The sequence below is a fragment of the Chelonoidis abingdonii genome, chromosome 2 (genome assembly GCF_003597395.2).
Source record: "Chelonoidis abingdonii isolate Lonesome George chromosome 2, CheloAbing_2.0, whole genome shotgun sequence".
Taxonomy (NCBI): Eukaryota; Metazoa; Chordata; order Testudines; family Testudinidae; genus Chelonoidis; species Chelonoidis abingdonii.
The window spans coordinates 36,363,496-36,386,257 of NC_133770.1; the positions used below are offsets into that span (position 1 = coordinate 36,363,496).

The 22,762-nt window shown below is 42.6% G+C and overlaps 1 protein-coding gene across 1 annotated transcript; it reads left to right on the forward strand.

The window, feature by feature from the left end:
* Nucleotides 1–694: 694 nt before the first annotated feature.
* Nucleotides 695–15,003, forward strand: LOC116828154 (uncharacterized). Its single transcript, XM_032786181.2, has 4 exons — nt 695–1,381; nt 7,881–8,419; nt 9,981–10,047; nt 12,317–15,003. Exons 1-4 carry the CDS (start codon nt 778–780, stop codon nt 13,834–13,836), a joined length of 2,730 nt encoding a protein of 909 aa, XP_032642072.1. The 5' UTR covers nt 695–777; the 3' UTR covers nt 13,837–15,003.
* The last annotated feature ends 7,759 nt before the right edge of the window (nt 15,004–22,762 follow it).

Below are 22,762 nucleotides of genomic sequence, written 5' to 3' on the forward strand. Positions count from 1 at the left end.
CCAACATTTATCCGCTCCGCGAGCACTGCCTTTTGCTTTGCCTTAGGTGAAGTGCGGGTGTTTAGTCTGTTGTCTTCATGATAGCGGCGTATGCAAGTCCTCACGGAATAAAAGCTTTACTCGGTGTAATGTTCTTTTATGAGGAATCTTCCCCCCGACCCGAGGGCGCTGGAGTGGCAAGAGTTAAAGGGAGGTGCTTGGGAAATTGGATGCTAATGAGGTCTAAGGAATGTTCAATATTAACTTTCTTCCAGGCTTGGAGAGGAGGTCAGTCCCCACTACCGGGGAAGGAAACTCCTCTGCTCCCTGCCTCGCCCTTGCAAGCCGCCCAGCTCCAGGGAGCGTGGTCTTCTCAAGTGCAGCTCCGCGCCGTCTCTTAGGTAAAGCAGCTGACTACTCACGGGCCTATCTAACAGCCGAGCCCCACGTTGGAGAGAGTGTGCCCGGGCTTTGACACAGGCGGGCGGACGTACAGAATGAGTGGGGCGGGAAGCTGTAGCTCTCTGCAGCCAGGGGTGGAGAGTGCAGAGAACCCGGCTCTGGAAGAACCCTTCAGGGTGCAAACGTGACCCTACCTAGCTAGTAGCCAAGGGGTCCGGGGGAACGTGCACTCTGCAAGTAGGGGGCGCCTGCTGCAAGGCAGAACAGTGCTAACCCGGGCGCTGAGAGGAGAGTGGGGTACAAGCACTGGGAGCTCAGGGAGCCCCTGTGCGGTGCGCGGGGCTGCCTCCCCCCGACCCCTCGCTGTCTCTCTCTCTCTCTCTCTCTCTCTTGCAGATGCGGCTGGAGATGCTGCGGTGGGCTCGCTGCTGCTGCTGGCTGAGCGTTTGCCTCTCGCTGCTGGGGGACGGGGAAGGAGGCAGCGGCTCTGCCGGCTGCCGGGGCGCCCTGTGTGGCGGCGGTGGCGGCGATAGCGATCCGGCCAGACAGCAGTGCCTTGGGCCCCGCTGCTCGGGCAGAGCCAGCCGCCCGTCCCGCTCCTTCCCTCACACCGCCACGCCCGCCCGCGGCAAGCAGGCGCCGAGCGCCGCGCACGCTGCCCCTCTCCGCGCCTTCCCCTCCAGGAGCACCGCCGAGCTCCGCCCGGAGCTCCCTGCCCCAGCCGCTAGGGGCGCCGGGGAGAGCTGCCTGGGAGCGGATTGCGCCGCCCGGGCCCCCAACGGCACCAGCCGGGACTGCAAGGGCGTTGAATGCAAACTGCCCCTGCGGCTCCGCCACAAGTCTCGGCCGGGCAGCGGGACTCGGTGCGCCCAGCAGGGAGAAGCCTGCCCGGAGCCTGCCCTGCTCAGAGAGGCGGAGCGAGCTGCCCAGTTCCTCGCAGAAGACTTCGCCTACCCGGCCTCGGAGCTGGGTGTGCAGCTCACCTGCGACCTCAGCCCAGGTGGGTGCTGGCTTCCGAGCGGGGCGGGCAGGGTTGAGCTGGGAGGGCCACCCCAAGGGGGTGTATGTGCCCTGGCCCCTGCGGCCCCCCTGCTGAGGAGCCCGGGAGTGCCACCAGTACAGTGACTTGGCCTGGGGAAGCCTGGGGCCTGCATAGGGTAGGGCCGGGAGCCCAAGTGCCTGTCTCCAGGTTAACACCCAGCATTTGGCACCCTACTTCTCAGCTAGCCAAGGTCCAAGCTTCGCATTTTCTTCAGTGCCCCTTAGGACTGGAGGTGCCAGAAATGAGACACCTAGGGCCTGAATTTCAGAAGTGCTGTGTGCCCGTAGCTCCACTTGGAGTCAGTAGGGAGCTGAAGGTCCTCAGCACCTCTGGAATTCAGGCCCAAAGTGTGGGGCTGGGCACCCCAAATTCATGGCCACTTGAAAATTTGGGCCCAAATTTGTGGCCCTAGTCTTTAAACGGGGGCAGGAACTATGTCTCTTTCCTCTCTCCCCACACTCAAATAAGGGAAGCAACAAAGGAGCAGACAAAGAAGCCTGGCAAAATAGGAGATCAAATGTTTTTTTACCAAGTGTAAACGTTTTCTATTTAGCTTCACAACCTGGTATTTCTGATGTCTGTAATTTCCAGCAAGGCCAGACAGGGTTTGAATGGGATGGAAATACATCTACATCCCGCAGGAATGACTTGGTAATTGGGCACGGTTACTGTTGCCCACCAGAATCCTACAGACATTGACAAACTAATAATAATTGATAACTCATTTAGAGAGTGGAAGGATTCCAGGAGCCCTTTACAACTATATTATTTAAAATAGTGTCATGAAAAGTCAACCATTTCTAGGGTGGAATTTGTCAATTTTTAAATGATGGACAACATCTTAGTATGAAGGTGAAGTATGCTATAGCCAATTGAAACTGCAGGGCAAATTTGGGCCAGCAGAATGCAATTTAGAATCAGTCCAGGATCTCTGGGCTTATATCCCTCCTGCAGTAAAAAAGCATCATGGGGTCTTTAATGGCCACAAAATAATAAGGACCTTGGTTAATGTCTCACCTGAGGGATCTAAAAATAGGGCAGACTGATTTATTTTTATTATATTTTTTTGGTCAAGATTAATGGAAATTAGGAATTTTGTGTGTCAAGCTCCTGTGGAAAATCAAAGGGCTGAGACTAGGATAGTACATTTTTGGAGATGCATCTGAACAATTTCTGGGCATTCTTATTGGACATATTATGATTAATAGCAGTCTTGAGTTGTGGAACCCCCTTATTCATAGTCACATATGGAAATCATATTTTGACACCAACTGTTCAATGAGGAGTCTTAATTTGATTGGAAAAAAGGATATTTCAGCAAACCTCTTTGACCTATGTAAAGGTGCAACAGTTTGAGAATCCTGTTAACAAACAAGATCATTTTGTTTAATTTACTTTGTATTTAAAATAAACAAAAAATAAACTTCTCGTCCGTTGAAGAGCTTAATTGTACTTTCTGTTGTCCTAGCATTGTTTCCTGGCAGTACCAAGCATAAAATGTAGTGATGGGGCAGAGTTTAGGTCTATGGCAACTACATCTGGTGGGAAGAATGGGTATGATCACTCATTACACACATGCATCCTGCGATAGCACTGGTTTTGACTGGATTATAGCAACTGTCACTGTCGTGAGAAGGGAGGGCACAAAGGGTCAAAATAGTTTCTCCCAGGAAAAAGGCAAAGGGCCAGATTCTTCTCCACTCACACTGGTGTAAAATCAGGAGCAACTCCACTCAAGTAATTTGACTCATACTCATGTAAAACCGTAGTAAGTGAGAAGAAAATGTGGCCTGGAGGGTTTCTCAGGACTCATTTATACCAGCTAAGTGCATAAACAGTATCGTTTGTTGTGGATTTTTCAGCAAAATATTCCAGTTCATTGAAACATTCCTCCAGTAGTTCCAGTATCAGTTTCAATGAAATATTGTCAGGTCCAGGATAGCATTTCTGGTCATACCCAGGAAGACACCCTCCTGCCTCAGAATAATAAGGTGATGAGGGTACTCCTCTGGGATATCTAGGTTCAAGTTTCTGCTCTTTCTGATTCAGAGAATGGTACTTGAATCTGGTCTCCCAATTCCTAGGTGGATGTCCTAACCCTGAGGCTACAGTCAGTCTTGCTCTGGCCCAATGAGTATGTAATTATTTATGCACAGTGGAACATCTCCAACAGGAGAGACTGAGAGAATTCCACCCCAGAATAGCCAGTAACTTGGTGGTTAGGGATTTCACAGACCCAAATCCCTGCTCTGGATGAGTAATCTGGAACTTGAACCCAGATTCAAGTCCCTGTGCCTGACGCCAGGACAAGGTTTGTGGCTGTTAATTCTGAGTGAAGCAGGGCTTAAGTGCCACCTCTCTCCTCAGCATTTTCTACCTTTATGGTTTCAGCGGCTCCCTGAATAGCTTGCTGGCTTCTGTGAATTCCAGTCTTCGGCACCTATCTCTCCCCATGCATTGTACAAGGAGTCTTGGCACCTAACTCAGGGCTGTGGATCCCGCTAGGCAGCATGATGCCTGGAAGTTAAGTATGACAATGCTGACCATTGTACCTCAGTCCCTTTAGTTCTTAGCTGTTCCAGCCACATAGGCAAAATGTTTTTGATAATGGCTCCTGGGCTATAGAATTCACTCCCTCAATTGGATCCTGATGAACTGCCAATCTGGATTTTTTAGGGCAGGGGTTATCAACCTTTTTCTTTCTGAGACACCCCTCACCCCCAACATGCTATAAAAATTCTGTGGCCCACCTGTGCCACAACAACTGTTTTTAAGTAGATTATAAGCCAGGACTGGTGTTAGGGGGTAACAAGCAGAGCAATTGCTCAGGACTCCATGCCACAGGGGCCCTCGCAAAGCTAAGTTGCTATGGGCTTCAGCTTCAGCCCCAGGCAGCGGGGATTGGAATTCGGCCTTCTGTCCTGGGCCGCAATGAGTCTAACGCTGACTTTGCTCTCTGGTTTATGTTGGCGGACCCCCTGAAACCTACTTGTGGCCCCCCAGGGGTTCCTGGACCTCTGGTTGAGAACCACAGTTTAAGGGCACATTTTTGGTGAAGCATTTGTTTGGACTATGAATTATCTCTGGCAAGGCTTGGTCGGTTGGAGTGTTACAGGGAGTGTGTGAGAAGATTCTTTGGGCTAACATGGGCAGTTTAAGATGTTTTTAATACCCTTCAGTCCTCTAGAATTTTGTTAACCTCTTGAGCATATTGGAAAAACCAGGCCTCCTTCCCTGGACATTGGTGAAGACAGTAGGCTGAGGAATGAAGGGATAAGATAGGTTTAATGTGAGGATTATAGTTAAGGGTAGATTTTATATGTGCTGTACAAAGAGAGAACAAAAAGATAGTTTCTACGGCACAGAGCTTACAATCTAAGTGTAAGTTGAGACAACAGAAACAGACAGATTGGGGAATACAAAGAAACAATGAGTCAGTATTGGTCAGCAAGATAGGCTGTGGTCTCAGCATGCTAGCTGCGTAATTCTTAAGAGTTTTGTGTGCATGTAAACCACCTTGAGACTTGGAAGAGTGCTGAAAAAATGAAAATAAAATGATTGATATATGCCTGCTAATGAGGGAATAAAATAATTAAATATAAGAAAATCTAGTAACCGTAAATAAAGTCCAGCCACTGCCTTTTGCAGTGGTCGACATTTGATGTTTTTAGGTAATGTTAACACAATTCCGTACTGTACGCTCTGCATGGTGATGATAAAGTCCTTCCTGCCCCTCAGTGGTGGTGAACTTATGTCCTGAAGCCCGAGGCTTGATTTTCCCCCTACTTTAGCATGCATGGCTATAAATGTTGTTCATCAAACTGACCAGCCTCGTTATATTGAATTAAAGCAATGCACATATTTATCAATATAGGAATTGGTCCTGCACTCATGCTTTACATTCAGTGGGACTACTTGCATAAAGTTACTTGTGTGTGAGTGTATTTGGGATCAGGCCCATAGTTTTTGAGTATGGGAGTATTGAAACAAGGTATTGATAAGAGAAGTTTTGAATTTTTAATAAATACATAAAACATAGTTAGTTAAAATTCTACTATTAGACATGACGGGCTAGCAAGAGAGGATTATTGCATTAGAAAATCTTACTTATTTTTTCTATTGTAATATAAATTAGGGCTGTCTATTGCAGTAAACTCATGCGATTAACTCCAAAAATGTTATGATTAAAAAAATTAATCGCGAATAATTGTACTTTTAATTGCACTGTTAAAGTATAGAGTACCAATTGAAATGTATTAAATATTTTTTGATGTTTTTCTACATTTTCAAATATTTCAGTTACATCATAGAATACAAAGTGTACAGTGCTCACTTTATTTTGTTGTTTTTTATTACAAATATTTGCACTTTAAAAATTATAAACAAAATAAATAGTATTTTTCAATTCACCTCATACAAGTACTATAGTGCAATCTCTTTCTTTATCGTGAAAGCGCAACTTACAAATTTAGGGTTTTTTGGTTACATAACTGCACTCAAAAAACAAAACAATGTAAAACTTAAAAGAGCCTAAAAGTCCACTCAGTCCTACTTCTTGTTCAGCCAATTGCTAAGACAAATAAATTTGTTTACATTTATGGGAAATAATGCTGCCCGCTTCTTATTTACAATGTCACCTAAAAGTGAGAACAGGCAGTCACACGACACTTTTGTAGCCAGCATTGCATTTACGTGCCAGATATGCTAAACATTTGTATGCCCCTTCATGCTTTGGCCACCATTCTAAAGGATATGCTTCCATGCTGATAACGTTCATTAAAAAAAAATGTGTTTAATTAAATTTGTGACCGAACTCTTTGGGGGAGAATTGTATACCTCCTGCTCTGTTTTACCTGCATTCTGCCATATATTTCATGATATAGCCGTCTCGGATGATGACCCAGCACATGTTCGTATTAAGAACGCTTTCACTGCAGATTTGCCAAATGCTAAGAAGGTACCAATGTGAGATTTCTGAAGATAGCTACAGCACTCGACCCAAGGTTTAAGAATCTGAAGTGCCTTCCAAAATCTGAGAGGGATAAGGCGTGGTGCATGCTTTCAGAAGTCTTAAAAGAGCAACACTGTGATGCGGAAACTACAGAACTGAACCACCAAAAAAGAAAATGAACCTTCTGCTGATGGCATCTGACTCAGATGATGAAAATGAATATGTATCGGTCCACACTACTTTGAATCATTATCAAGCAAAACCCATCATCAGCATGGACGTATGTCCTCTGGAATGGGGGTTGAAGCATGAAGGGACATATGAATCTTTAGGGCATCTGGTGCATAAATATCTTGTGACGCCAGCTACTATAACAGTGCCATGCAAACAGCTGTTCTCACTTTCAGGTGACGTAAACAAGAAGCTGGCAGCATTATCTCCTGCAAATGTAAACAAACTTGTTTGTCTGAGCAATTGGCTGAACAAGAAGTAGGACAGAGTGGATTTGTAGGCTCTAAAGTTTTACATTATTTTATTTTTGAGTACAGTTAGTTTTTGTCCACATTTGTAAGTTCAACTTTCATGATAAAGAGATTGCACTACATTATTTGCATTAGGTGAATTGAAAAATAATATTTCTATTTTTTTTTACTATGCAAATATTTATAATAAAAAATAAATATATAGTGAGCACTGTACACTTTGTAGTCTGTGTGGTAATTGAAATCAATATATTTGAAAATGTAGAAAACATCCAAAATATTTAAATAAATGGTATTCTATTGTTTAACAGTCCGATTAATTTTTGAATAGCTTGACAGCCCTAATATAAGTGGTTTTCACTTCAGAGGGTAGTTTTAAAAAAAAGTCAATTATCATTTGATTATGAAGATAAATCTAAAGAGGTTTTTAATTTTTGCTTGTGCACACAAGTGTCAAGATTCATATATTTAAGGACATAAAAACATAGAGACCAAAGAGCCGTATAGCTCAGTATCCTGTCTTCTGACAGTGGCCAATGCCAGGTGCCCCAGAGGGAATGAACAGAACAGGTAATCATAAAGTGATCCATCCTCTGTTACTCATTCCTAGCTTCTGGCAAATAGATGCTAGGGACAGCATCCATAAGGACTTTATAGGAAAGATACAAGGGAATTGCATTGTACGCGGGGGTTAGGTTCTGTAGTCAGCGCGTAAAACGAAAATCGTGTAGTCAAACGCTCATTGAGTGAAATGGTGGGCGGAATCGCGCGCACTACAGGTACAGTATTTAAACTGTTACTTCTCTCTTTTTGTTTTTTGTTTTTGCCGAGCGCGTATAGTTAGAATCGCGTAAGTTAAATGTGGCTATGATGCAACTCCACTGTATGTGAGAAAGTTATTTCTTACGTTTAAATCTTCAATAATTAAAAGAAGATCTGATCAAATTTTGAATGTAATTGAGGAGATAATGTCTGGAAAATTATTTTTTTTGTCAGGAAAAGTAATAGACTTTTTGTATTTCAGGAGAAAATGAAGTTCCATCTGAAGATGCACTAATATTACAACTGCAGCTTGCAAAAGGCCAAGATAAATTTGTTGAAATGTTAAAAAGCCAACAGAAGATAATTGTGGATTTGCAACAAAAACTTGCTGAACAACATAGCATGTTAATTAGCCAGCAACGAGAAATTCTTGAACAACAAGGAAAAATGTATGAGCAAATGCATGTGATAAAAGTCCAGTATGACATGCTTTTCAACACAGTGAAACAAATGTCATTCCAGAGTTTGCATGAGGATATTCAACATTATTTTGAAGCTCAGCTTCAAGGACTTCAGAACCAGGTCAGAAATCATCTCCAGAAGTCATACTCTGTACAGAAGGTAGAAGTTGATGCTAAAGTGATTGATGTTAGGGAATCTTTGCTGGACTGCGGCCTTTGTAAAAGTGATGAATTTTGCAATTTCCAAAAGACACCATCACAGTGTGAAAAATGCACCTTGTGCCCTGCTGGTTTTTTCCAAACGTCTGAATGTTCTGCAAACGCTGATCGGATTTGCCAGGTGAAATATTATTCTGTGTATTTTAGTAAGTAGATCAAGCATTTTTTCAGGCAAACAGAGGATACTGTGCTGAGACTGAGGCTATTCAGAGAGAATAAGGAGAGAGCTCCTACTCTGAGTGTAAGTTTTCTATGCCATGCCAAGTTTAGGATTCTTAGATTAACTGTGTTAACAGTGAGGTATTTGCTTTAAAAAGAATGTATTTAGCAGCAGTTCATTGTCTCTAATCCCTACAGCATACTAGGTGTTTTAGAGATAGATATGAAAACAAGGCCCTTGTCCCAGAGAGCTTAAAATTTGAATAGCTGTTGTATGAACATGGGAGGTGACATGAGAACAGTGATAAATATGCTTGGATCAATATATCATAGAGTATCAGGATTGGAAGGGACCTCAGGAGGTCATCTAGCCAATTCCATGCTCAAAGCAGGACCAGTCCCCAGACAGACTTTTACCCCAGATCCCTAAATGGCCCTCTCAAGGACTGAACTCACAGCCCTAGGTTTAGCAGGCCAATGCTCAAACCACTGAGCTATTCCTCTCTATGCATCTCTTTTCCAATAACTTACAGTATTGGGTAGTGGTTTATGGGCCTTAGGGAAACTTATTTTTTGGCAAGACTTGGAGAAGAGGGTGGAAACAGCAGGTCACAGAGGTGGTTCCAGCCATATAAGCAGGCATGAAAAGTCCCAGAGTTGAGAACTGAAGAGGGACATGGGTTGGATTGTTCGACATGCAACTTCCGCAGAGCTTAAGTGGGTGAGGAGGTCTGTGAAAGGAGACCAGGGCAGAGAGGTAAGTAGGAGTCAGGTTACAAAGGGCTTTGAAGGCATGGAGAGAGTTTAAAGATAATGTAGCTGGTACAGGAAAGGAAGGGAGAAAACTGAGAAGAGGCTGGACACACTCAGTGCAAGGTACACAGTAAATGACTGTAGTGGCAGCATTCTGGATATGTGGAAAGGATGCTGTGATGGATGGCCAGAGAGAAGGAGGTTTCCATAATCAAGGTAAGAAATAATCAGAGCTCAGACAACAGTTTTGGTGGGGGTTGGGGGACAAAAGAGGGATGGTTGAGTTCTGGAGAAATGACATGATTCAGTGAGACCATCAATATGAGGAAAGAAGAGAAAAAGAAGATGGGAAAATGACACTGTTTGTGGACCTGAGGGATGGGAAGATGATGGAAATTCAGACTGACTGAGATTAGGGAACAGCACAGAGGGAAAGGGAAGCTAGTGGAGGAGGATGGAGCAGAGTGTGTCAGAAATTGGAGGCTGATGGCTCAGAGAACACAGCAGGAGTGTGAGACAGAGCAGGGAATTGTGGGAGAGGAGGATATGGTCAGGGAGAGAGAGAATTTGAATCAGAAGTTTATTTTACAAAACCAGTACAGTTAAGTGGCTGTCAATTTACAAATCTGACTTGGTTTAACTGGATGCGTGTTATAATTGAACTAAAATGTTTTTCATTTGGTGTTCCAGGTAAGTGTTTTCCTGTTTTAAAGCTTCCATATTAGCCATTTCATTAAAAGTGAAATGAATATGATTCTTGTGATTTGTAGGACAGAGACGAATGCATTGAGTCTCCCAACATTTGTGGTGAGAGAATAAAATGCCTGAATACTCCAGGTAAGTTCCTACCTTTCTGTGACTAGGCACATCTTCAGTGACAGAACAGGAAGGCAATTAAGAGCACTATCCTGGTAGGTGCTGGGTCCTGAAGTGCTTAGGATGCTGGAATCAATGAAAGTCAAAGGCACCCGGCACAGAGAAGTAGGCTGTAAGAATGAAAACTAATCTTAGGAGACCAATAGGCTGCTTCAGGCATAACACTCTTCACAGTGTGGTGCTTTCCTTCTGTTTTGACTTTTTAATTCCCATGCTGCCTGTGGGCCTGACACTCTTCTCGCACTGGTGTAAATTAGGAGTAACACCATTGAAATCAATGGCATTACCCCTGCTGGCCAACTGGCATGGAAGGATAATCGAGTCATTCATCTCTTGCAGTTGCTTATTTTTTTTTTTTTTTAACTATATACTCATTCATAAGCCAGATTTTTTTTAGTAAAAAAGGGAAGCACCGGAGAAGGAGGTCAGCTTATGAACGGGTATAGAGAGGGAGAGGTAGGACACAACCCCTCCCCCCAACAGCGGGAGCAAGGAGAGGCAGCACAGCCAGCAGAGCCAGAAGGGAAGAGGCGAGGCCAGAGTCTTTCTCCCCCCACCCCACCCCCCCAGCCTCCAAAGCAGCTGCAGCTCTGGGGCTGTCCGGCTGGAGCCGTGCCACTTGGCCCCACCCCCTAGAGCAATCTGTGGTCTTGCCGCTGGCCCACTGGAGCACACTGCAGCCGTGCTCCTCAGTCTGGCCCACTGGAGCAGGCTGCAGGTGTGCTGCCCAACCTGCCGGAGCAGCTCCAGCCAGGCCAGAGACATCCTCCCCTGGACCTCCCCAGATAAGGTAGGAAGGGATGGGATGCGGAGAGCGTGGGGGTCCTGGGCTAGGGATGGGGTCATGCGCGGAGTGGTCACAGTAACCTCTGTGACCCCTGACTTCCAGGTTCTCCCCCCCCCCCAAATCATTTCCCTACCTATTGCTGTCCCAGCCTGTCAGGGTAAGCAGCTGGCGCGCTGGGACACTTTGTTTGCTTAGGTTTACCTCCGTGCCTGCAGACGCTCGAGGTAAACAAACCATCTCAGCCCACCAGTGGCTTTTCCTGATGGCCTGGAAGCCAAAGTTTGCTGACCCCTGAATTATAGGCTGGCTCATGAATGGGTCATACAAATTTTCCATCTTGGGGGAGCGGGGGTCGGCTTATAAATGAACTGTCTTATGATCGAGAATATACGGTAATCTGTGTATTTATATAGCTCCCCCCCGCAATATCTGAAGCGCCTTGTAGCGATAATATTGTCTAGTATTGAGACGTGAAGCCTCAGTTTTCACCTCCAGTTTCTTAGGACGGCATGTTCAAAAGCACCAAAGTGACTCGGAACCACAAGTTCTATTACACTTCTCCACCCCAGCTTTGGCCTGACACACCTACCTTAGGTGGCCCCTTCCCAATCAATGTGGTAGTCGGGCCCACAAGTATGAAGTTAACAGACACAATGAGCATGCTAAATCAGCAAAGAGGATTCTTTTTTACCTGTCAACCAGGCAAGAACTGAAAGGAACTACATGGACAGAATACAGTGTTTCACTGGTTATGAGCTCTGCTATTTGACAGTCAGTCAAGGAGATGAGAAGGGTCCTTCAGGTTAAAGAATGGCCTTTCTCTGGCACTCATATTGCCTTCCCACCCAAACTCCATACCCCGCACCACACAAAACTGTATAAAGCTAAAGTCTAAAAACTTGCTTAAATATATATTAAAAAAATTTTAAGAAGCAAACTACATTTAAGAAAAAAATCCTTTTCTACAATATAAACCACTTTTAGAAGGAATGAATGTACAGTAGCTCCTCTCTTAAAGTCATCCTGGTTAACCTTGTTTCATTGTTACGTTGCTGATCTATTAGAGAACATGCTTGATTAAAGTTGCGCAATGCTCCTTTATAACGTTTGGCAGCCGCTTGCTTTGTCCACTGCTTACAGAAAGAGCAGCCCGTTGGAGCGAGCTGGTGGGGGCTTGGAACCAGGGTGGACCAGCAGCCCCCCATCAGCTCGCCATTCTCCTAAGTTCCCTAACGTGCACTGGGGGCTGGGATCCCTGCGGCTCCCCTTTCCCACTCTGTTTGGGTGCAGCGTGAATGCAGTGAGATATCAAGGCTGTAGTGCTTAACCCATGCTTGGAATCAAGGGTGCTCTGACAGTATTGAATAACCTACTTTTGCCTTGTTAGTGTCAAATGGCTCAGAAGGTTGCCTATGACTAAAACTGCCTACTTCCTACAAACAGGTGGCTTCCGATGCCTTGGAATTGCTGAAAAAGATGCAGCCTTGGGACTGTGTGGAGAGGAATATTTCTTTAATAAAGAAATGCAGGAATGCCAGGCTTGTTCAAAGTGTGAAGATGGAATAGTAGCTTTCCCTTGCTCCCCAGTTGCTGACACTGTTTGTTCAGGAGCCAGCAAGAACAAGCTTTCTGAATCGTGGGCTGCAAACGTTATTTTACCCTCAGCAAAGTCTGGCACTTCTCAGGTCTACCCTGGTTTAAACTTGAAGATAAAGGGAAAGCTTCACTGTGAAGTTGTATCTGTTGAAGATGACAGCCTGGTATTCAGACAACATGGTTTGATGTGGACTGACCTCAATTTTGCTGTGAAGCACAACTGCAGAAACTTTCTCCAGCTGTCCTTGAAATTAAATGACACTGAGGAAGGCTGTGAACTGAGTGGTGTTCGTATCGAACAACCAGAAGGAAAATATTTTCAGAGCACCAGTTTAAGCAGCGCGGCAGAGGTGGAACCAAGCCAAAGTCTCTCTCTGTTTCTGAAGAGTCCAAATCAATTCTGCAACCAAAGTAAAGACTTAAATATTTATGACCTTAATACTCCACTCAGTTTGTTTTGGTTGTCCCATGATACAGGTGCGGTGGCTATGAGTGCACAGATGTCAACTGCAATGCACTATCAAACTAACTATCGACCTACTTTTAAAGTTATTTCCATTTCTGACCCTTACATGCTAAGTTTGTCTCACGATGGCAGAGCTATAAAGTTCACTGAAACAGGTGTCATAAAATTTGTTTTTCACCAAGCACTCTATTCCATGGGCCATACATGTGTTCGTGAAGGCTTTTCCTTGGTCTCTTATATCAGTAGGAATGGTACTAACCGAGAATTAATGAACGTGTATAAATCTGGTGTAAATTACAGAGACACATCAATATCTGCTTCTGGGGCCACAAAAGTCAACAGTGGGGATCTGCTTAGCTTTGAGATCCTTTCTCCAGCTCAATGTAACGTTCGATATTTTGGAGACAGCTCTGGAATTAGTATACTTAGTCTCATCTGGATCCCATCTGCAGTTTCCACTGCCATCTCAGCCACAGTCTCTGTTACACGACTGCCTACAGGAGCTGTCAGAAACAAATTACTGGATTTCACCCAGGTCTCAGCCAGTGAGAAACAAATACAACTTGTTCCTTCTGGAGAACTTGCTCAGAAGTACTTCAGATTTACTGAAAGGGGAGTTGCTAGCATTGCTTTTAATTTAAAGCTGATCCACTCATGTAGTGTACTTAAAGTGACTCTAAATCATTTGATCAATGATCAGATGCAACCCACAGCAATTGGCCAGCAAATTGGAGGTCAGATGCCTGAAGGAAGTATATGGACCAGTGTGTCCCTCCGCTCTTCTTTCGAAGTGCATAATGGTACATTGATATCCATTTCTCTTGACTGTGTACGTGGAAGAATCAATCAGATCGCTCATGAACATAGCACCAGCATATCTATTTTATGGATTTCATCTTAGTTACTTTCGAGTGAAGTAAGCCCGAATGGACAGTTTGCAGTGGGTTTTGAATTTTGTCATACTACATATGTTCAGAACCATAGATTGTGTGAACATGTACAGAACATTGCATTAAAATATTCTTACCATTAGGAACATTTTAAAAATAATCTTTGGTTGGATTATCATCCAAACAAAAGTAATGTTTCTGCTTTTCCAAAGAGATTGCTCTGTTAACATCTTGGATTGTAGAGTCAGGAGTCCAGCTCAGGCTCTACTTCTTACAAAGCATTCCCTTGAACTCAGATTTTGCAGGACCTATAAAAATATGAGGGAGTTCTGGGTGGAGGTCACAAGGTTATTGGAGCGGGGGAGGTTGCGCTACAGCTACCCTTATTTCTGCACTGCTGCCGGCGGTGGCGGCAGCTTTGCCTTCAGAGCTGGGCACCTGGAGAGTGCTGGCTGCTGGCTGGGATCCCAGCTCAAAAGGCAGCGCCGCTGCCAGCAGCATAGAAGTAAGGGTGGCATGGTATGGTATTGTCACCCTTGCTTCTGCACTGCTGCTGGTGAGGCTTCCTTCAAATCAGTGTAATGTTAACTGTAATATCAGAATTCTGTACATTGGACACTTCAAGAGCAAAATCCATTTATAAACAACATTTTGTTCCATTGCCATGGAGTCCTTGCCCACACAGAGTGGTACTTTTCTCTGTGAGTATTTCCAGTGCAGGTAATTGCAAAGTAAGGTACTGTGCAGTATGAATAAGCGTGGCAGAATCTGGTCCATGCAGATAAAGATGGATAAACAGAACCTATTCTAATGCATATATGCAGTCCTGTAGGTTACTGCGTTACAGTATGTATGTAACATGCAGTAGTTCATTGTAATAAACTTGTCCATTACAGAAGGGAAATACTTTAGACTTTCTAATGCTGCTTATATATAGGAAAGATAATTTGGTTTATAGCAGACTGCCATTCCTGTGTAATGACATTCTGCTTCAATGTGTATTCTAAACATTTTGCAACTGTAAAAATTTTATCTGAATATATTTTATTACTTTTACAAAGTTTTTATATTTCTATAGTGTCAAACCTGGAGGGATATGTTAAGTATATTTTAATTTAATACTGTGGTTTGTGCTTTCTGTTGGTGTTTATGCAGAATACAGTACATTATGAAAACTACATTTGTTTATGGTTTTTTTAAATCAGGTATCATGTTTCCAAATATTACCTTAATTTAAAAATATTGTTTGTATTACAATATGTATTAAGAAAAATTAACACAAATAAAACAGACTGACTTGAATGTTGCTTAATGTCCTATTACCAAGATGGGGTGAAATCCTAGCCACACTGAAGTCAATTGGTGTTTTACCATTGTCTCATCCTTGCTTGCCTGTGATTTTAAATTGTGTTAGGCCTCTATTTCAAGGGGACATCAGAGTTTTGGGGGTTTTGCACTCTTTCAAATTTAACATCTGAATAATTAAAAACTTGTAATTGATGTTATCAAGCTGATAAATGCTCTTAATAAATTAATTTATTTTAATCATTGTTACCACAATATTAATTCAGAGAAGAAACCTGAGTATTTATAAGAATAGTTAGGGGCTTGATCTTGCAAGGTGCAGAATACTCTGGCACAGATCCAGCAAGGCACCTATGAATGTGCTCAACTTTAAGCTAGTGACCAGTACCAAAGAAGTGACAGGTGTGGGATCCCCAAAGGGACTTCAGCATTGCAAACCTGAGCATTGCAGTTCCTGATTTCTAGTATGCCAGAAAATGACAGGAACAATACTGTGATTCATAAAACTTGTTAGATGCCTAGGCTCCCTGTACAATGAATGGGGAGAGAGAGGCACCTAAGAATGCAACCCACAAAAGCCAGCATGCTGGGCAGGGAGCCTCGTAAGTAAGCCAATAGGAGATGCAGAGGTGAGAGTGTGTGCTAAGCCCTGCCCCTCTCTGATAGGCACCATCCTATTACCTGGATTTAGGTGCCTAGTTCTACTTAGCCATTTGTGAGTAGGAACCCACTGTACCTGCAATAGGCTGCTAAATCAATTCTTGAGGGACTGAATTAGGTACCTGCCTCACTTAACATCAAAAGGGAAGCAAGGAGTTGGTTCCCATCTTCTAACTGTTAGCCTAGTGGTTAGAGTACTCATCTGGGATGTGGGGTTCAATTCCCCTCTCTCTGCTAGACTGAGAGAAAGGATTTGAACAGGAGTCTTCCACTCCCAGGTGAGTGCTCTAACCCAGAGACTCTCAACCTTTGAAGACTACTGTACCCCTTTCAGGAGTCTGATTTGTCTTGCGTATCCCAAGTTTCACCTCACTTAAAAACTACTTGCTTACAAAATCACACATAAAAATACAAAAATGTCACAGCACACTATTACTGAAAATGGATTACTTTTTTTTTACCATATCATTATAAAATAAATCAATAGGAATATAAATATTGTACTTACGGTTCAGTTTATAGTATACAGAGCAGTATAAACAAGTCGTATGAAATTTTAGTTTGTACTGACTTTGCTAGAGCTTTTCATGTAGCTTGTTGTAAAACTAGGCAAATATTTAGATAGGTGATGTACCCCCTGAAGGACCTCTATATACTCCCAGGGGTACATGTACCCTTGATTGAGAACCACTGCTCTAACCAGTGAGCTATGGGAGATTCTGGTATGGGGTCTCTCCTGTTTGAAGCTGTTCCAGTTTGGATAAATACTAAGTCATTGGAACAGCTTCAACAGGAGAGACCCCATACCAAAATCTCCCATAGCTCACTGGTTAGAGCACTCCCCTGCGAAGTAGGATTTGAACAGGGGTCTCCCTTCTCTCATAGCCTAAAACCCTAGGCAGCTAGGAAACTGTTAAAAGTGGAAGGTTTGGGTGCTGAGGGAGTTTAGGCACCTATAGGCTTAGCAGCCAGGTGAGGGTTTCATGGATTGTAGTGGTGCTGTGCATGGGGACTCACGTGCCTATGTTGCTTTGTGGATTGCACCCTCAGACTACTTGCGTGTTGAAAAGTAAGTACATGGTTGAGACACTCTTGAATTAGACTGTGGAGCAACACCAGCAAAGTCCCAGTCTCAGATTTTCCACAGAAATGTACATCTTGTACTACCCAACTCTCTCCTGGACAATTCAAGTTCATATAAAGATAGTCATTAATAGAAAATGATATGCACAAATCCTGTTATCCTAAATGGAGTTTCCCAAACACTTCAATCCAAACACAATGGTTTAGCTAAAACCACAAAACAAATATATTAACTCCAGAAGATAGATTTTTAAGTGACAAGTAATGAGGCATAAGTCAGAATTGGTTACAAGAAAATAAAAGTAAAATACAACTAGTGCCTAACTTAACAAATGAAGTGAATTCAAAGCAGCGGTCTCTCTCACCATGTTTCACCAGTCTTACTGGCTGAATTTTTTTCAGTCAGGATCTCTTTCCACCCTCCCCCCCAGTAGAGATGGAGGGAGAAATTATTTGGAGCATTTGCCCTTCCTTCCTTATATTTTTTTCTCTTCTTTGAGAATCATTTCCAGCTGAGGTTCAGGAGACACAGTCTGTGTGGATGGACCTCTCAGCTTCTTTCTTTGTCAAGATGTAGATTTTTTGCCCATCTCCTTTTTCCTACCAAAGAATGGCCACTTAATAAAGTGAAAGCCCATTTGACTTTGTTGACGCTTGGCTGAGATGTCGGCTAGTCTTTTGTCTCAGGGGAACTTGTTTGTGACTGCTCCACAGACATGGAACATGTTTTAGTAATACCATACAGAGGACTCGGATAACTTTACCTGCAATGTTACCACACATTTTAGCAGAACAATAATGATCAGTAAATTGAGGTTTCAAATGATAAATCACAAGGCATGGTTTGTACAAATTTTCTCATAGTCCCGTAAAAGAAGTGAACATAGGGATACAGACTGTCACAGTTCCCTGTTTTTACTTGCAAAATAGGAAAGTGGGGGAGAAGATGGGGGGGAGGGGCAGAAGGAGGAGGAAGAAAATGCAAAGCTCAAATATTTGGTTAATTTCTCTCTCTCACACCCACACAGCCATGCTTCCATACCCAGACTCATAAACACCCCTCCCTGTTCTCTTTGAAGTCTTGGAAACAAATTTCTGAAAATTTTCACAAATTGTTAATGAACCAGTTCTACTTCAAACTTTGTCCAATTGGAACCGTCTTCTCAAACTTTAAGCCCTCTATGCCCTGATTCAACAAAGTATTTAGCAGATACTTAAATTTAAGCATCTGCTTAAATTCTGTAGACTTTAATAGTACTTCTCACATGCTTAAAGTTAAGCGCATGGAGAAGTTCTTTGATGAATTGGAGCATTAAGTTCGATAAAATGAGCAAGTTAATGGACAACTTGGAGAAAGAAACTTTTGATTGTATTTGTGGGTGTTGGCATGCCATCACTAATTTTTCAAGTGTCTTCCTAACTAGAGCTCAGTGAATGGTGGGTTTTTTAGTTTGCTGGCCATGCTGAAAAGTTGTAAAAAAAAAAAAAAAAAAAGTTTTAGCTCAATAAAACACTTCATTCAGCCTGAAATAAAATGTCTTGATTTCAAGCATTTTAAACATTTTTAATTATTTAAAGTAAAATTACAGGAAATTTCAAAACAAAAAGTGATTTTTGAATCTAAACATTTCAAAAACAAAACATTTTGTTTTTTAATCTTTTTTTGTTTTGTTTTTTTGTCTGACTGAAACAGCCTGGTGAAATTTACATGAATTTGCTAAATGTTTTGGTGTTGCCAAATCTGCCTTTTTCAGTGGAAAAAGAACGTTTGTCAAAAAAGCTTTGCCCAGGAGCGAGAGAGAGAGAGAGTGTGTGTATGTTTACAGCAGTTTGTTGTGATTAGTTTTCACTTGCTTCCTTCATTGTTTTAAACCAGCAATCAAAACTTGTTAAGGATTCCCTTAAATATATAGGAACTTTAATTACTTCAGAGCAAATGTGACCTATTAAGTGAGTTAGCCTGGTAATCACAACTGAATCACATGATTGCATCCTTGGTGGTAAAGAATAAAAGACTTCTGAGAATATTAATAGATTCAAAGCAGGTGGTCTCAGAGTGCTGCAGATGCTTTGTATCAATCCCAAATAAAAGCCTTCATATTCTATTTGGAAGACCAAAAAAGTAGAGAGATTTATTATGTGCACTGTAAAGTATTTTGTTTGGTCAGGGTGAAGTAATATTTTTGGTGTTATTAGTAAAGGAGAATAAAGGAAGTTTGCCTCATGCCAAGTTAATAAAGGCACCTTAAGCAATGTCTCTCATTGCTATGCTTGAAAGAGCTCTGTACTTCAAGGACAGCTTCTCCTACACACATCTAGATTTACTCAAACCATTGCTTCAAATTGCTGGCATATCAATGATTTTATACATACATGTACCCAGCTGGAAAAATAATTAAGTAATTGTCATACATTGTATGGACATTTTGTAGGAACCCAGTAGAGACTCTAAACTTAAGATACGATGTTTATTGCTTTGTAATGTACTGTACTTCTGCAAAGTTATTTGTAAACTGCTACATTTCCATAGACTTTTCCCAAACACTTTTTATTTTTTGGCTTTTCAAGTAAAGTCTTCTCTTCTAAGGTTATGATAATACTATGTGGTGGTTCCCGAGCCCACAGAAGAAGTGCCTAGATTTATTCCTTGGCAAACCTGGGCCAGTGCTGCTGAAAGCCTTACAAATTAGCCTGAGGTATATGTGAAAGTTGGTGTCTATGCTGAACGTAATAAAAAGTGAGCTTCTGCTTCTGCATGACTCATTCTTGGACCAGCCAGCCACCTTAATGGGGGTTGAGGGTAGGTGAGACAATGCTACTTAATGGGATTGTCATAAACAGATAGTTAAGGGTTAATGTCTCTTTTACTTGTAAAGGGTTAAGAAGCTCAGTAAACCTGGTTGACACCTGACGAGAGGACCAATCAGGGGACAAGATACCTTCAAATCTTGGTGGAGGGAAGTCTTTGTTTCTGCTGTTTGTTTTGTTCTTTGTTCTGTCTTGGGGATAAGAGGGGCCAGATGTGCAACCAGATCTTTCTCCAATCTTTCTGAAACAGTCTTTCATGTTCAAAATAGTAAGTACTAGCTAGAAAAGGCAGATTGGGCTTATGTTTGTTTTCTTAACTTGCAAATGTGTATTTTGCTGGAAGGATATTTTAATCTGTTTGCTGTAACTTGTATCCTAGGCTATGGGGGAGGGAGTCCCTCTAGTCTATATAAGCTGAAGACCCTGTAAACATTTCCCATCCTAATTTTACAGAGATAATTTTTACTTTTTCTTTCTTTAATTAAAAGCTTTCTTTTTTTAAGAACCTGATTGATTTTTTCCCCCTTGTTTAAGACCTGAGGGAATTGGGTCTGAACTCACCAGGGAGTGGTGGGGTGAAAGGAGGGAGGGGGAAGGTTAATTTCTTTTCTGTTTTTAGATCCAAGGAGTTTGGATCACAGTAATCTTTCAGGGTAACCCAGGGAGGGAAAAGTCTGGGAGGGGGAAGGAAGGGGAATGGTTTATTTCTCCTTGTTTTAAGACCCAAGGGGTTTGGGTCTTGGGTTTCCTAGGGAAGGTTTTGGGGGACAGGGAGTGTACCAGACACTGGAATTTCTGGTTTATGGCAGCACTATCAGAGCTAAGCTAGGAATTAAGCTTAGAAGGGTACATGCAGGTCCCCACTTTCTGGATGCTAAAGTTCAAAGTGGGAAAAAATACTTTGACAGGGATATCTAAAGCTTTTAACTCCAGAAGCTGAATTAAGACAGGTATTTGTCATCTTCACTGGCCTCAACCATATTTCAGTGAAGGTTCTCCATCCTATATCATATAGAAAAGTAGCTGAAGATGTGGCTTACAGAGAGAGGCAGTCATTTGGTTGGTTTAAAAGTGTACGGCTCATCACAACTTCATCTGCCCACAATTCTCTTCTTATTTCCTCTTATCTCTCTTCCTGTTATCTCTGTCCCTCATTCCATGCAGTCATTTCTAAATATTTTAGTTTTCTGTTGCTACCCATCATGTAATATCTAAGCTCCTTCCTTATAGAACAGGTTGTCAGCTACAAGGTCCCTGTTGGTATTCATGTGTCTCTGGCTCATCTCCCTTTTGGGGGTCTAGAAATTCTGCTAGGGTAATTTTATTTGGTTGATCTTGTTAGTTTGGGGCCTTTTTTTCTTTTTCTTTTTTGGATGGGGGTGTTGCTAGCGTCAATGCTGAGTCATGTCTCTTCCACCATAAGAATATCAAAGGAACAATCTAACTGCTTCCTTTGTCTACCTCCATTCACAGATTCCATTTTTTTTCACTCCATATCCTGTGCTTGGAACAACCTCCCTCTTCTTTGTGTGCATCACCACTAACTTGCCCTTCAAACCCCACTTCTTCTGCAGAGCCTTTTAACAAATGGAAGAAAGGGGAAGTTGATAGTAATGGATATAAATCAGAATTTAGGAATTGTAGACAACTGATGAGGGAAGCCAGGGTATGCAAAAAGAAATCTCTTTTTTGGGTTAAGGACAGTAATGAATTTTTTAATTGTATTAGGAACAAAGAGAATTCTGACAATGGTATTTGTCCATTAATAGATGGAAATGGTAGAATTATCAATAATAACGTAGAAAAGGCAGAAGTGTTCAGTAAATATTTCTGGTCTGTATTTGTCCCTCTATGAGTTGGTGGGAGCTTTTCCCAGTGAAAGAGGCTTTATACAGTAATATCCTTAAAACTTGCATTTATTAGCATTTAATCAACAGAATACACTCGCTAAACATACCATGCTCATCACTCCCCATAAGGCATACAAGCTTCTCCCAATGGCCAGTCAGGATTGGATCATCCAGGGCTCCAGCTTCTGCATGGTATGGTTGTGCAGGATATTGAGTTCTGGCAGTTTTGATCTTGAGCCATGTTCTGGAGTTGGGTTCCAAAGAACTTCCTTTTGGAACCCAAGTTATATAGTTAAACTTGTTTCTTGGTACCTTAACCAATCATTTTTACTAATGTATTATGAAACAATATTTTAACCAATTCTGGCACATTATCCTGTACGTACTAGAGTAAATTCAAATGTTGTGAATGTTATGCAACAGACAGAAACAATTAAAGACCTGACGGAAACAAGTGAACCTTAAAAGGAAATTGTAGATTTCACAGTTGCTGCCAGACAGAGTGTTATCTTGCAACGCTTTTCTTTAAACGTCTTAATGTCTGTCTGTTGATCTGGTCACTGTTAGTGCTATAATTCCTTAGGGCTGGAATGCTTTCTTAACACCAGATAGTCTATTGTTTTGTACAGTTTTGATGGGATATGACTCCCCACTTTTAGCTAATGGCTGCTGCTGCTCTTTTCTGCAAAAAGACCTCAGATCACAGAGTCCACTTGTGGATCTTAGTATGCTATCTCTCTTTTCGTTCCTGTGTAAATTCACTGTGGTTACTATGCTGCACACCACAAACATGCAGAGCTTTGTGACCAAACAACTTTAGAACCCCATATTGCCAGCCCTCAGTGGGCCCATTGATAGGGTTGCCAACTTTCTTATTTCTGAAAACCAGACACTGCAGCAGGAGAGCTGGTACATCCCCCCCTTCCCACCTCTTTCCCCAAGGCCCTGCCCCTACTCCATGTCTTATTCCAAGGTCCTGTCCCATCACTCGCTGCTCTCACCCCTCTTCCTTGCTCGCTCATGTCCACCTCCCTCCCCCGACCAGCTGGGCTCCCTCAGCTCCAGGGCTAGGATTGGAGCCTGCCTGCCTATGAGATGCAAGTACGAGGCAGCCTCAGCTAAGCAGAGGCTGGTGTGAGTTGGTGACCAGCGCCTCCTTCCTTGCACCCCTCCCCCACATTGGTAACTGGACTTTTGGTGTCTGGTCAGTACATGTGACCAGACGCTCTAC

Excerpts from the sequence above, each read along its gene's own strand:
- LOC116828154 (XM_032786181.2), top strand. The coding sequence starts at position 778 with ATGCGGCTGGAGATGCTGCGGTGGGCTCGCTGCTGCTGCTGGCTGAGC. Across the intron at positions 1,382-7,880 it reads CACCTGCGACCTCAGCCCAG|GAGAAAATGAAGTTCCATCT; the intron begins GTGGGTGCTGGC and ends TTTGTATTTCAG. Across the intron at positions 10,048-12,316 it reads AAAATGCCTGAATACTCCAG|GTGGCTTCCGATGCCTTGGA; the intron begins GTAAGTTCCTAC and ends TCCTACAAACAG.